Below are 14,874 nucleotides of genomic sequence, written 5' to 3'. Positions count from 1 at the left end.
TTTCTTTCAAGGAATGCTCACAGGGCAACAGCTGTTGTCATAAAGAAAGTATGAAATAAGCAGGCTCGTCTGAAAGACTAAGATTATATAAGCCATAGAGCAAATCGCCGCGTAAAACCTGGAAGTCTGAGAAAATGCAGCTTCTGCTGTTGTTATTCTTTACAGATGAGAGTCCAGGCTATGAAACCAAAGCTAGGATGTTTTTAAGGGAAAAATGAAGTTTAAAAAAAGATCACTTCTCAGTTCCATTTGTTGCTCTTTGCTTACTTCTCCAGTAGCCCCAGACTTAACTTGCTGCTCAAATGCAGTTGTTAAAGACTGAAGATTTTTCTTTAATGGATGCAGCTGCTCAATGACAGCCCAGAAGATGAAATAAAAATTACGTAATAAGAAAATTCTGAAAACATCAATATTATTTATACTTTCAAGGGTGGTGTTATGTTTGGTTTTCCTACTCAGGTGAACCACGCCTACATTTCACAAGAAAAATGTGGCAGCAGATGTGGTAAGATACAGTCACCCAGTGGAGGTGCCTGAATTTGAGGTGCCTTAAAGGGTGCAGAGCAGTGAAATGAGGAGTGTTCACCACTTCTCCCACCAGGTACACAGGTGTGAGGAGAGGAGGCCTGCAGCCACGACTGAAGCTGCGTTGTCAGGCAGTGACAAAGGTTACAGCAGAAACGTACAGCCTGAACCTGGGCAGAACAGACCCAGCCCAGCGAGGTGGTGTCCTTGCACCTGGGAGAGAAATGCACACACTTGCCAGACTCTGCACGACAGGTAACAAAGTGTAGAAGAAAAAAACAAAAGTACAGGACGAATACACACACGGAGGACAACCTAAAAAGAGAAATAGAAGAAAGAAAATAAAGGCCTTTGTGTTTTAAGTATATACTGAAATAAACTCAGTTTACCTTAGCAAAACTCTTCCACAGACTGAGCAGATGCCCCACAGGATGGCTGTGCAAGCTCTAGCCAGTGAGGAAACATGACGAGTTCCTCGTACATACAATGTGGCTTCAGGAAGATGTAAGTTCAGAGGCATGAACAGTATCAGTTCAGTATTACTGAGATTTCCTTAAGAACAAATTTGCATTTAGTTCTTTGGGTTTTCTACACTGATGTGTGTCAAACAGGAGAATTAATTACTTGGCCATGGAAAAGTTTTGTTTTTTAAATGCATGGATGTGAATAATGCATAACGATTTCCTCTGTAACGCTCACCTTCTGTAACTGAGAAAATATTTGTTCCCGTATACGCCTTTTTTCTTGCTCAGCTCTCTCCCGAAGTTTGTCCCTAGCTCGGGCAATTTCAGTTTTGGTTTCCTCTCGTGCCCTCTGGTAGTCTTGGAGCAACAGTTCAATGTCTGAAGGATGCTGAATGCTTCTTCGTTTCGGTTCTTGAACTCTGTAAGTGGGGGAAAACACACATAATTACTTGGAATGGGGTCACCTGTCAAAATGCTGCAAGGAAATCATTTTTCAGCACGCAACAGGAAAACTTGCCAGAAAAGCAATTAAAAACCACCCCCTTAGCCTCCGGAAAATTTGTCTTTGCTCACTAAAGGCTGCATGGACATTAACCTTGGAAAACTATCCAGATTGTAAAATCCAGTTTACCACTGAGATTACTCCAGCGACTGCACTGGTTTCTAAGTCAGCTCTCCATATGATCTAAGGTCACCGCTTTGGCATATCACAGGCAAAATAATTGTGTTGGGAAAATAACCATCTCCTGACCTACTGCAAAGGAAGCAAAAGTCATTTAGGGGACATAGTGGAGAATGAGAAACTCAAATTCTAAATGGTGAAGGGTTGCAGAAGTTTTTTGATACTTAACCTGAAACTTAACTATTTCATGTGGCTTTTATGTTAGTGAAGGAATAAGACGACAGATTGTTCTATAATGAGTCAAGACCGAATACTCGGCTGTCCCTATACATCATACACATAAAATAAATCAGACACTTGTTATGAACTGAAATAAACTACATGGAAGATTTTAATGAAAGTTTTCTAAAATCAGGCACATGTTTTTCCTGACAGCCCTTTCTAGACCAAAGTTTAACACTTCCACATTGAGAATTCTTTTGCCACAGAAGTCTTGGGCACCAGTCAGAGCCACTGACCTGCACCCCTTGCGAACACGGCTGATGTACGTTTGGCCAAAAGAAGGGTTTCTTGTGCCCTACCTGGTATTTTCCACCACATCTCTTCTCAGTTGTTGCAGATATTCTCGGCGTCTGCTGGGGAGATCTAGATCCCTCTGACTTGCATCCAGTGTCTGCAACAGACTCAAATGCTTTTGAGGACTCAGACTTCGGCTTCTTTGCAGCCTTTTTTCTCTTTCCTTCCTCAGAGTTTCAATAGTTCTCATGTGTCTGTCAGGGAAACATGATTAGAGGTGACAAAAACGCACCCTGCAAAATTACCGTTTCTGATTTTTTAAAAACACTTAAATATTAGGTAGCTTTGTAATGTAAAATTTATAGGAATCTGGTACCATACACTCCCCCTGCAAATACCCCTTTAGACACACGCTAACAGATGATGCAGAAATTTTACAACTCCACTGCTTTTGTAACAGTAGGAAATAAATAAGAGTCTTGGTTACTGCCTATAATGGCTGAGAGGCAAATTGAGAATGGAGACTAATGGAGCTACTGCTGATTTTTTTTTAGCTGCAACAGCCTCGTAAACTGAGTTCTATAATCCAATCACACGAATCTAAGATCTTGATTTTTTAAATAATTTACTTTGTGTATTTATGGGTTTTTTAAATTTGGTTTTGCCTATTCACACAGCAGCATTTATTCACAGAAGCATGAACGAGATATTCCCATAAACAGGATGTATCAATTATTTTTACATTGCAATAAACCAATGAAACACTTTCCCATAATCACCAGGTACAAACAATCACTCTCATAGCTTTTAGAAATTTTAAGAGTGGGGTGACACTAGATTTGAATTGTATCAAATCTTATACTTTTCCCTATTTTCTTGAAGTGCTTCCCAAATTTTTTCTTAAATGCATTCCTTGACTGCATATAAAATAAGCGCAATACTGTATCTCTTCACATGTAGTTCGCTCAGTGTAACTAAGTGATTAAGTGCTCATTACTACATTATTTACGTTGCATGAAGCGTACACGAAGCGTCAAAATACTTAATACAACACTACTTTAGAGTAATTTACCTTTCATAAAGTTGCTGCTTCACTGGAATCGCCACCTGGTCCTCCGCAGTCCCGCTCTGAAGGACCCTCAGCAGCGCGTCCGTTTCCCCGATGCCGTAGTTGAGCTTTGCCTCGGCCAGTTCCACGGTCAGGGGGTGCTGATGCAGGTCCAGGTGAATGCCAGACATGATCTGAGCGCGCTCTCTCTGAAGCCTCTCGATCTCTCTGCTCCTGCTGTCAGAAAGCTGGGATTTCCCTTCCATTTCTGTTGCTCGTGTGCTTCTAGGTTTCTTCTCTGCCTGACTTGGTAAATCGGTCACGCTGCCACTCAAGCTGAGTAACGAAGGAGGTGGGCTGCCCTTAACACCACACCAGTTGCTAAATTTATTGTGTATGGGTAAGTCACGGAGGCTGTAGCTCCGAGGCCTGTAAGGCTTTGTGAAAGTAGTGCTTTTGTTGAGAGGAATTTCAGTGTCACACTCGCTTTCAGTGACAGAACCTGTATTGTCATCTTGGAAGGAAGTCTGCACATCGCTTACATCAGAGAGCGGGGGAGGGCAGGTGTTTTCATTTTTCCAGAAGAAATCATGAAATTGTAGAGAAGATGCTTCTACCAGGGGTTCCGAGGATGTGCCGTCATTTGTCTTTCTTGAACAAGTGGCACTAATTTTTTGATTATAAAGTAAGTCAGCATTTGGAGGTGCGTAGTTATGAATCAAAGCAGTATCAGAATTACCAACATATTTTATGTGTCCGATTCCAGCCGAAGAGCCTCTTCCTCCCCTCGTAACATACATGCAATGAAGTGAACGTGCCAGGGGACTGCGGTCTCTGGCATCGCCTGTGAAAACTCCCCCGTGGCCCGACACCTCCAACATACTGCTGGAGTGATACAGCCGTTCCGCACAAATGGCAGTGTGGGTGTCAACCGGGCGTCTACGCTGTTGTTCCCCGTCTTCTGAACCATCCTGTCCTAAAAGCTCTTTGGCTGCTTTCTCATGTGAGAAACTTCTGGATTTCTTTCTTATGCCCTTAAGTTCTCTAATAGCACTAGAATCACTGTCCGTTTCTGTCTGTGAAAAATTGTCCACCTGAGGTTGCGTGCTCGACTCCGGACCTGCCTTCTGCTTTCTCTGGTGGTGAAGGGGACTTGAAGCATCGCTGGAATATCCCAGAGGTTCCTTAACAGGGCAGACAGGCTTGCTAAAAGCAGCCTGGCTGCTGGGACTAGCACTAAGAGTAAGAATAGGGGAAGAAGCCCTATCGACTAGCAGGGTGTTTTTGTAACAAAACTTCCTTTCTGCTGGGACCTCTAGTTCGCTGAGCCTTCTTTTACCCTGAGTGTAAGATGCTGGAGATTGAGAAATGCTATTAGTAGGGCTGCTAACTACAGTGCATGAAGAACCATCTTGTCCTGAACTCAGTGATGATGATGTGACAGATGAAACTCTGGTACCAGCAAAAGCAACATTCTGCTGTATGTTTAATGAAGGTTTTTGAAAATCTAAAATAGGAGTGGAGGTTCTGGGTAAGAGAGGCAGGCGCATAAAGGAGTCTTCCAAAATGCTGTCAAGACTGTCATGGAAGTCAGGATCACCCAGATTTCTCATCCCTGTTTGTTCTTGTGGTCTTTCTTCAGGAGAGAGTGTTTCCCCTTTCCCTTTGGTAATCTTACCCACTGCCCCTGCACCTATTCCTTTCCAATCAGCGTTTACTGCCTGAGTTACCCTCAATTCATTTTCCAATTTTGCCTCCACTTGTTTTTCTTCATATTTGCTTTGAGGTTCTTCCAAAATCTCAGTTTGAGTGCCTACATCTGCTGTAGTCTGAGTGCAGCTATCTGATCTAGTAGCCTTTGCAGACTCTTCAGTTCCTCTTTGGTTGCTTTTGGCATTCTGCTCATTATCTATGATACTCTGTTGGGAGAGGTTTCCCAGCAGCTCAGAAGTGTTCTGAAGAAGCTGTGACAGATGCATGGATAGGTTCTGCATGCTTGTCCAAGAGGAAGGTTGATGAAATAAATCTCTGTTTGTTTCCTGCTTTCTTGAAGAAACATCCGTATAGCTTCTCTGATGTCTTCTCTGCCTTTTATACCGTCCTGTACTTGCTGTTTGCGTTCCCTGCTCACATGTAAACCCCGGAAGTTTTCTGGAAGACCTTTCAGACTCGGAAGGATATAAAAGTACGATTTCATCAACCTGCACTGAAGAGGTGCCAGGTTGTGCAGAAGGATTCTCAAGTTCAGCAGTGTTATTTTCTGGATTAGTTTCCAATGTTTCACTGGATATGTTGCTGTACTGCTTGGTACTGTCACTTGAGTATGCAGATTGAAAGTCTTGTCTGACATTGTCCCATCCTTGAAGACCTTTAATGCTGCTTAAAGTGCTCGATAAAACTTTTGCTGTAGCATACGAACTGAGATGAGAATGAAAAGGAGAACTGTGAGAATTCAATCCATTGTCTACACTGGAACATCTCATAACTTTACCATTTTCCAGGTTTAAAGGAATTTGATTGCAAGAGACATCACTTGCACTTCCAAAAACATACTGTTTCCAGCCAATCTTGCACTTCCCATCTTGTTGCCATAGATGAATATATGGGTTGATATCACTTGAACTAAAATGCATCGTATCTTTATGGTCTTGCAAAAATATATCTGTTTCTGGCTGGTATCCAGCTTCTTCAACTTTCCCTTCACTACACTGAGCTACAGAACTACTCTTTGAATGGACATTTGCTTCTGCACCCACAGAACTATGGGCTGTGTGAAGTAAGGATGGTGGAGGTTGAGTAGTACAGTCTTCTAAAGACTGGCTGCTTTGTGTTCTTGTTGCAAAATTTTGGGGATCACAGTTCACAAGCTTCTGGGTTTGTGCCATTCTTTGCTGAAATTTGGGTTTAGATTTAACCTGTAGAAAGCTCTTTGATTCCTGCTTTGAAAATCCTTCAGTTCCGTGAAGATCATCTTCAGTCGGTGATGGAGGCTCTACACTCATATTTAAATCTTGTAGTGACTTAGATACAGAATATAACAAAGGATCTGCCTTAGATGAAGCTTCCAAAATATATTCTGTATCAGAGAAGATGGCAATAGCTGGGGCTGATAGTCTGTGACTTTGTAAACAAGGTCTCTGTTCATTTTGCTTACAGCTCTTCGTATTCTGTGTAGTAGAATATAATCTTCTGTTCCTGAATTGCACCGATTTGGATTCTTGAGGAGGCAGATCATGGTTTTCTGGTAAAAACTTTCCGGAAGTACTTTCATTATTCATTACCGAAAAATTTAGTCTCTCTGATTTCAGAGTCTTATTCCTCATTATAGTGTCTGCTGTTGTTGAACAGTTGTCTGCATCAGCACCATCAGCAGGGCTATCGGCACTTGTACCTGTATTATTTTTGCAAAGTAAAATCTCTCTTCTACCATCTGAATCTGTTCTATCTGGCACCTGTTCTATCTGTTCACCTGTAGGCACATTGTGACAATTACCTTGCAGATCTGCAGGGTTTTTTTCAAAGCCCAAGACAGTGCGATACAGTCGTCTGGGATCGGTGCTTCTGCTGTATGTGGGATATGTTGGACTAAATGAACTGCGGTTGTGCTCAGCATCCCCATCTCCTGGACACAGGTTTTCCAACACTGTAACTTCTGAGCCTCTTAATTCATTTGCAGAATTTGAGGATACGTTAGTTTGCTTTTCAACTGGTTCTCTACTCAATGTTTTTCCCTGCTCTGTCTTTACTGCAAAATGTTCAGCCTCAGTACTTGAATGCAGTTCGTCCTCATTTCTGTTAAGTACTTTTCTCATTTGTCCCTCTCTAGCAAGAATTGCCCTTCCACTATCCCAAAAAGGTAATGATGGTAATAGAAGAGAATTACGATTTAGTACTTTATCTCTGTGGTCTCTTCCAGCTTCTTGTGGTGGAACTTTACCCCAGTAGTGCTGATCATCTTCTATATCATTGTCAAATTTTTTATGATTACTTCCATACACAGGTTCCCCATCTACAGCAGAACTTTTATATGAGGTGGAGTCCGTGTCTGATACTGGACAATGCCTGTTTTCTTTTGCAAGAGAAAGTAAAATACTCCCTGAGGCATGTATTGGCTCATCAAATACCACAGCCTTATCAGACTGAGTGTCTTGTATTTGCAAAACAGCAAGTGGAGAACATTTCAATATACTCACATGTGCAATATCACGTGTGCCGGTTTCAACATGGTCTATATCTGCAGTTAAAGAAGATTCTGAAAATGGTGCTAGGGATGGATGATTGGCACTTGCAAATGCTTGGGGAAAATCTTCTTTTACAGAGCACACACCTGCAGAACTGGACGACACCTGCTCAGTCAAAAACATGTCCTCAAGTGAGTCCTCAAGCTGACTAAATATTAGAGATTTTGAGTCATCAAGTAAACAAGAAGCGTCAAAGGCACCGAAGTTCTTGGAGCTTTGAAACGGTGTATCAGTTGGAGTATCTGCTGCAAAGTAGGATGGAAGAGACTTTGATTCTTTACTGCCAGTCTGTCCTCGGCTCTGAACAGCAAGCGAGCCCGATTCTGGTACAGTCACACTAGAAGCGTTACTGTAGTGCTGTGAGTACTCATTAACTTCATTTTCTTTTATGTCATTGCAATTCTGGAAAGAATCTTGAATTATTTTCTCCATTTGATCTGTTCCTGCAACATTTTCAGGGAGTTTATTATTCTGAGCATATGTGGCTTCTGCAACTGCAGAATTATTTTTCCTTTCGTCTCCTTTTTGACAAACACCAGAAAAAGTTATAAATACACTTAAATCAGTTGATTCACTTTCAAAGTATTTTGTTTCCTCAAAGAGAACCGCATCGTTTTTACCTTTGTCTCCATTGCTGGCAATCAAAACATCTGCAGATAATGCTGGCTGATTCAGGAGACCAGGAGAACATTCAGAAGTGTCTGAGTTCCTACTATAATTTAGAAACTCTTTATTGTAATGTGGATTTTTCCATGAAGACTTGGTCAGGCCTCCTGAAAGGGTTGAAGCATTCTCAGAAACAGTGCTGCCTAGGTGGTCTACACAACGCTTTTCAGAAGTGCCGTGTTCCTGATTTTGCCTGGGCTCATGTTGATAACCAGCTACACCAGGAAACTCTGCATTTTCATTTTTACTGTTTGTTGTAGCATAGCTTTTGCTTAAAATTTTCTCCTTCTCATCATGCTGTGATAAACCCCCCAAATGAAGTACTTTCTGACTTGTATTACTATCATGAAACATTTTTTGTGAAGAGAGTTCTAGTAAAGAATGCACTTCCCCCCGCCCTATAACTTCCATTTCTTCTTTTTCTGAAGAAGCAATCAGGTTTGAATTATCCAAGAGCAGTGAATCAGGCGCAACGGTACCCTTTTCCTCTTGAGCTGTATCTTCTATGGAATTAAGGCAGTCTTTTGATAGCTTATTGACTATTAAATCCACACCGTGTTCTTCATGAGCGTTGTTAACATCCTGAATTACATCTTCAGAAGAATCTAATTTTTCCAAGGAAAATGAGTTTCCTTCGGCCCCTTGCTGATGGACAGCAGTTTCAGACTCGGGACCGCCTGCACTGCAGGGAGTGCAAGAGCTGTTCTCATTGACAGGTTGCCCAGATAAGGTATAATCAGGTGCACTGTTAAATACAAAGGATTCTTCCTCCTGCCTGTCCTGTGTGGTCCTGGCATGCAGAAAAGCTACATTCTTACTTTGCGTTTTATCAGAAAGATAGTTGTCTTCTCCCATTTTGTTGGCTGTAACAGGCGTAACAACACAGACCTCACTCTCCATTAGTGTTTCATAGTAAGGCAGAACAGCTCCTTTTCCAACACTGCTGTTAGCTGGTTTTGTATGTCTTTTCAATGTGGTGGGAACATCTTGAACAAGATGAGAATCATCACTTACTCCAAGATACAAAAGGTGATTTACAGACTGGAATGGGGAGTCTTTAAATGAACCTTCTTGGGTTTTTTCAGTAGACTTCAGTGTTGCTGGTGGATTTTGTTGCTTGCTGATATCTTCATTATTTCTAGGAAAGCTTGTAGACACCCACTGGCCTTCTCTTAAGATTTCATTTAATCTGCTGTCATCACGTGTCATTTGGCAGCTGTCTTTGTTTTCAGGGAATAGTTCATTCATGTTTTGTAAAATGATCAGTTCTACCTCCTCCGTGTTTTCAACGAACATCTGCTTTTCCTTCTCTGTTTTGGCCACTTGTACTAGATTCATCAAACGCACTTGCTCCTCCTCAGCTCTAGAGCCTACTGGATCCAATTCACAAATATCAGGTCTTTTTCTAACGACACTCGCATTCAAGTTTCCTGAGGTGCCATACTCAGGATATTGCACAGAGCAACTCATATACGTATGGCTGTCCTCTTTAATGTGGAGACTTTTAAGTTCTTGTTCAGGTCTATATTGGTCAATACCAGTACTATCATCAACTGAATATGCATCAGTATCTTTCATGACTGCATTTCTTGTATCAGTAACAGAGTCCAGTGAGCCACCACCTTCACTCGTTTCAGTAGGATCATGGTATCTTGAATCATCTTCTAAGAGCATATTTTGTTCTAGTCCTGAAGCTGTCAGGTATCTTTCAGGGATCTTAAATTGATCTAAAATTTCCTCTTTGTCATCTCTGTCACAATACATCTGATATGGAGCTCGAGACTCTTCAGTAAACAAACCATTTTCATCTGAGCATATGGCTTCTTGCCTTGTAATAATCAGCCCCTCAGTGTTTGTCATGATAATTTGTTCTTCACTCCCAGTCACTTCACATTCATTAACCTCATCTTCCTGGGGCAAACAGTTTGGTACACAATGCTCAATTAAATTGCTAGAATTTACTTGTCCTTCATTTTCACGTTTTGCTAAATTATTTCCTTGCTTACTTGTGATCAGTACCGTTGCAGCTACATCCTCTGTATTAAAGACATTTTCTATTGTTCTGTTAGTCTGTAGAAGCCCCTCACAAGCATTAAGGAAGCCTGAAGTATTCTCAGTAATATCTATTGTGGGGGAACACACAGCTGATGGAGTGGTTTTGGGAGCAACAGAAAACTCTGGTGAATAAACACCTATTTCTATTTTCTCACTTTTCTCTTTTTGGCAAAAGCTGTTTGTTTCAAGGTGGCTGCCAGAATGCACACGTGCTTTTGATTCCTGAGTGTGTTCTACCCTGGTGCTGGCTACCTGCAGATCATCTTTCTCCACCTCTTCATGCGTCAGGCACAGATTTGTATAAAACTCACACTGAACTTCACAAGCTACAGTATCAATGGGGTTCTTTGGATTCTGAGATAGACTAATGCCTTTAAAATCATCTCCACTCCTGTCTTCAGTTACACTTTGGACTTTGGCTACTGGGTAGTGAGGTAAACTTTCAATCTGCCTGGATTTTATTTCCAATGCATTTTTTTTAAAGTCGATTGCACTATTGATTAATTGTGTTATTTCTTCACCAGTGTTTGCTTTTGTATTCTCATAAGGAACCACAGTTTCTTCTGAATCTGTTTCTGGGTTTCTTAAAAACTTGGATTCTTTATTTATACACGGAGTCTCCTCTTGAGAAACAGTAGCTGATGTATGTGTGTCGTATTCAAATACTCTTACTGACTGTGAGTTTACATCATCTTCAACAAGCAAGATATCCTCTGGGAAATCACTTTCAAAAAAGGCTTCTTTCTCTTCTCTCGATTCACATAAAGATTTGTTCTCTGTTTCTGTTTCCAAGAGAATGGCTGCATCGAATTCCACAGAAATGTCACTTGTCTTATGTGTACTGTTTTTCTGCCCTGTTGACTTTGAAGAGCATGTTGTGCAAAGGCAGTCAGAATGTACATCTGAACAACTTTCCGTGTCACTGACTTCCACAGTAAGATTAGATGTAGCATTGCATATTGTGACGTGCTCCAATAGTTCATCATAATTTTCAGTCTCAGATGCACTTTGAAAAAGATCAGTTTTTGTTGAAGCTTCGTAAAATATGCTTGAACTGGATTCTGGGAGAAAATCATTTGTACTCTCACAAATAGCAGCAGGGAAGGACTCTGTGTCTTTCTCATTTACATTCATTATGAGATAACTTACTTCATTTGCCACAAAGTTTTCAAATTTGGATGAAAATTCTTTCTGAACTATAGCCTGAGAATTCAAGACACTGTGTTCTTTGCTTTCATTGCTTTCTTCTCTTATATTATCAATGCATAACGTAGTATTTTCTGAAATTTGTTGGGATAAGCAACTTGCCTGACTGTCTGCTAAAGCATATTCATGGGAATAGTTTTTTGAAACAGGTTTGCTTTTGAATTCGTAATGATTCAGTGAAGACAAGTCTTCATCCTTTGGTTCGTATTCTTCATTATCTCTGAATGAAGGCACCTCTGGCACAATCTCTGACAAACTCTCTGTGCTTGCTTCCATACAGATAATCTCTTTTTGAGCCATCTCTATTGGTGTTGCAGATTGGTCGTAACTTGCATTGTGAGCAAAACCTAAAGGGTTACATCGATATGTTGTCTTCTGTGAGGAAAAACCTGTCTCTCTTGTTATATCTTCTGCAGATAGTTGTTCATAATCCGTTTCTTGCATTGTTTCCAAATTACTCTCCCCAGATTTGAGGAGACCTGCTGTAACAGCTGATTCTGCTTCTTGTTCAGACAATGTCTGAAGCTTGTAACTGCTTACTAGAGAGCAGTTTTTATTTGTTAAGTCACTGAGAAAGAAACCTTCATCACAACACATTGGTATTTCCCTTCTTGGAAAAAGCTGCCCATGGTTTCCAAATTTGACTTGTTTTAATGTGGATGTCTGTGTTGAGGTCATATCACAAGCAAGTCCTGTAGAAGATTCAGCAGCAGGTGCACTGACAGATGCACTTCTGCTGCCTGAATCTGTCATACTCGATTTTGTCGTGAAGTTATTGTAATCATCATCGAGGTCATCTTTTTCAAAAGTTCTGAAGAAATCATCTTCTAAATCTGCATCTACACAACCACTTCTCTGCTCCAAAATGTGTATAGGCAACGCAGAAATAAAAGGCTTTTTTTTCAGATTGTGATCTTTTGGCAGTTCTGGATGAATTGTAGGGAGAGAATCCTCCTCTTTCCTAGACACCAGTGACAAGCAGTCTGTGGCGGAGGTGCCTTCCAAACAGCTGAATGTTTGTGTGCATTCAGTGGTAGACCTATAAGTAGATATTTCATTAAGTTGTTCCTGTTCAGGATGATTTGACCTTGAATGTTCATAATAATCGTGCTTTGCTGAAATAGGAACAAAAGAGGAGCTTGGTCCTACTGAGCTAACAAATGAGGACACTGCATCTTGAGATTCTAAGGAAGAATTTTCATTAGAGTTTGTCCATCCCTTAAGAATCTCATTTAATGATCCACTCCCAGAAGCTCTGCTTGCAGTTGTTGTTTCAGGTAAAGGTACTTCTGACGCGTCAGAGGAGAAAACTGTGTTTATTTCATTTATACGATGTGATAAATGAGTAATGTTACGTATCTGCTTAGAGCCAGAAACAAAAGAAACTTCAGCAGCTGACTGCTTCAGATCATCTTTCTTCAGCCAAAGCTCTGGTTTGCGCAAAGAGCACAGGTGAGCTTCTTGAAATTCCAAATTTTCATGGGAAGAAGGTGCTGTTATTCTGGGGCTGCTGATGTCAACCTTTGAGTCACAGGACCAAGCATCAGTAGTAAGCAAAGGATTCCCACTTGCATAATACACTCTTCTATCAGGAGACCTTTCTTGTTCTACAAAGGAGACTTTCGACCCCCTCAGCAACTGCTTGCAAGCACTACTGGAGGGAGGCTGTGGTTTACTGTCCAAATAAAAGGAACTGCTCAGCTTCAGTTCATAATCTGTCTCTTCTGTGTCTCTGTCACAGGTCTTGGACTCATGGTCTTCTTCAGTCTGTAGAGTTGGTGATTTAGGAGTTTGTAACTTCCAAAAAATCTCTGCTGGTATTTCATCAGATGAATCAGATTTGGATTCTTCTACTGGATCTTCTGCTGGCATCTCTTCTCCATCAGCTAAGCTGTCCAGAGAAAAGCTTCTTTCAGGCTTTCCCAGTGTCCTATGAGCTGTGTATGATGTCACCAAAGATGAAATGTGGTGATCGGTTCTGCTTTTGCAAAGCTTAGTTGGCTCATGGTGGGACTTTGACTTGTGAAATCGGTTTTTATTTTGATTTTTGGCTTTATTTTCCTTTTCTACCAGAGAGTCTTGTGACATTTGACTGTCATCGCTCTCAGAATCTTCTGGGTTAGCAAGACATTTATTTCTGTCAAAATCTTCTTGTTTCAGTTTCTCTGTGAAAGCTTTTGCATAAGTACAGGAGAGAGAATCTACAGAATAGGAACTGTCAGTATCAGAAATCTCATTTTCATCATCCTCTTGCCAGTTCTCCAGCACATCTGTGGCTGTTTTGGACACTCCAGCACTTAGCATCTCAGCACTGTGCCACTTTTTTTCAATGTAAGAGAGTGGTGCCTGTATGTTTATCTTAGTGAGATTTCCTACTGATGTTGCCACCATCAGAAATTCTTGCTGTTCCACTGATGATTTCTCATGACTTGGCAAGGCTGAGTTTGGCTCCCTCTTCCAGTTCTTAGCTGTTTGGTTTAGATGCACCGATGGTGGGTTTCCATAGACTGTTTTCTTCTTTTCTTTAGGAAAGCTTTCTGGAGATGACCTGTGGCCTTTTCCATTGATATCCACTCTAGTCTTTTTACTGGATACCTGAGCTTTGTTTTGTTCTAGATTGCTACTTGCAGGCTGACTTAAATCTCTTAGCACCTTTGCTTTTGTCATTCTTGTCCCTGTAATAAAGGTTTCAGGCTCACCTTCCTCCTTAAAAAGATCAGGAGAGGAGCCTTTAGAGGTCTGGTTTTGAGATCCAGCTTGCCCTGGGTTGCCACCCGACTTTTCAATTTTTTGATCGTTTTTGCTGATATAAGCCATGATAGCTGAATCATTAGAGTCTTTTTCTGCTCCTTTTTTATTTCCAAATGAAGATGTTTTTTGTTTTTCAGTTAGCTGCCTCTGGACTGAAAAGGAGATCCCTGTTTCATCATTAAGGTCATCACTCCCAGAAACATCTTTACCTCTTCTGTAAAGATATTCTACAGATGACAGTCTCCCTGTTGTACTGCCTTCACAGCATTGATCAATATTTGGTGAGGTAGATAACTTTGAGACAGTCTGCCTCTTCAACAAACAGCTGTGGAAATAAAGAAGAAATAAAGGCCAGTCCTTGCTTGAATAACGTACTTAACAACGCTTCCACATCAGTAATGTCTTGTAGTTAAAAGTAACAATACATGAAGCAACAAAAAAATTCTGTCAGTAACCATATCCTGAAATATGTTCTGCAACACAAAGGAATAGCTTGATGCTATGAGGTATAGATTGGTATTTAGCCTCTGTAGGCTCAAGTATCTGCAAATATTAGTTAAAAATAAAGGATGGTTCTAAGTCACAGAAATCCACTTGGCAGAGTTCAGCTACTTCCTGCCTCCGGGACCATGCTGTGATAGACACTCTAGCACCCCAACTTCTTAGCTTTGTACAGAGGCCAGGTTGGACGTGGCTTTGAGCAACCCAGTCTAGTGGAAGGTGTTCTTGTCCATGGCAGGGCAGTTGGAACTAGATGATCTTTAAGGTCCCTTCCAACCC

At 41.1% G+C, this 14,874-nt stretch overlaps 1 protein-coding gene across 1 annotated transcript in view; it reads right to left on the bottom strand.

Moving 5' to 3' along the window:
• The window catches only part of STARD9 (StAR related lipid transfer domain containing 9), a 119,530-nt gene that overhangs the window by 7,782 nt on the left and 96,874 nt on the right, over positions 1-14,874 (bottom strand). The window contains exons 24-26 of the mRNA XM_042790852.1: positions 3,200-14,419; positions 2,193-2,381; positions 1,225-1,408 (exon numbers count right to left, since the gene is read on the bottom strand). Of these exons, the coding sequence (XP_042646786.1) occupies positions 1,225-1,408; positions 2,193-2,381; positions 3,200-14,419 (11,593 nt within the window). The remainder of the gene's footprint in view (positions 1-1,224; positions 1,409-2,192; positions 2,382-3,199; positions 14,420-14,874) is intronic.

The sequence above is a fragment of the Tyto alba genome, unplaced genomic scaffold, assembly GCF_018691265.1.
Source record: "Tyto alba isolate M040663 unplaced genomic scaffold, T.alba_DEE_v4.0 Super-Scaffold_18, whole genome shotgun sequence".
NCBI lineage: Eukaryota > Metazoa > Chordata > Aves > Strigiformes > Tytonidae > Tyto > Tyto alba.
Note: the sequence above shows the minus strand (reverse complement) of the source record. Positions and strands in the feature narration are given on the sequence as shown.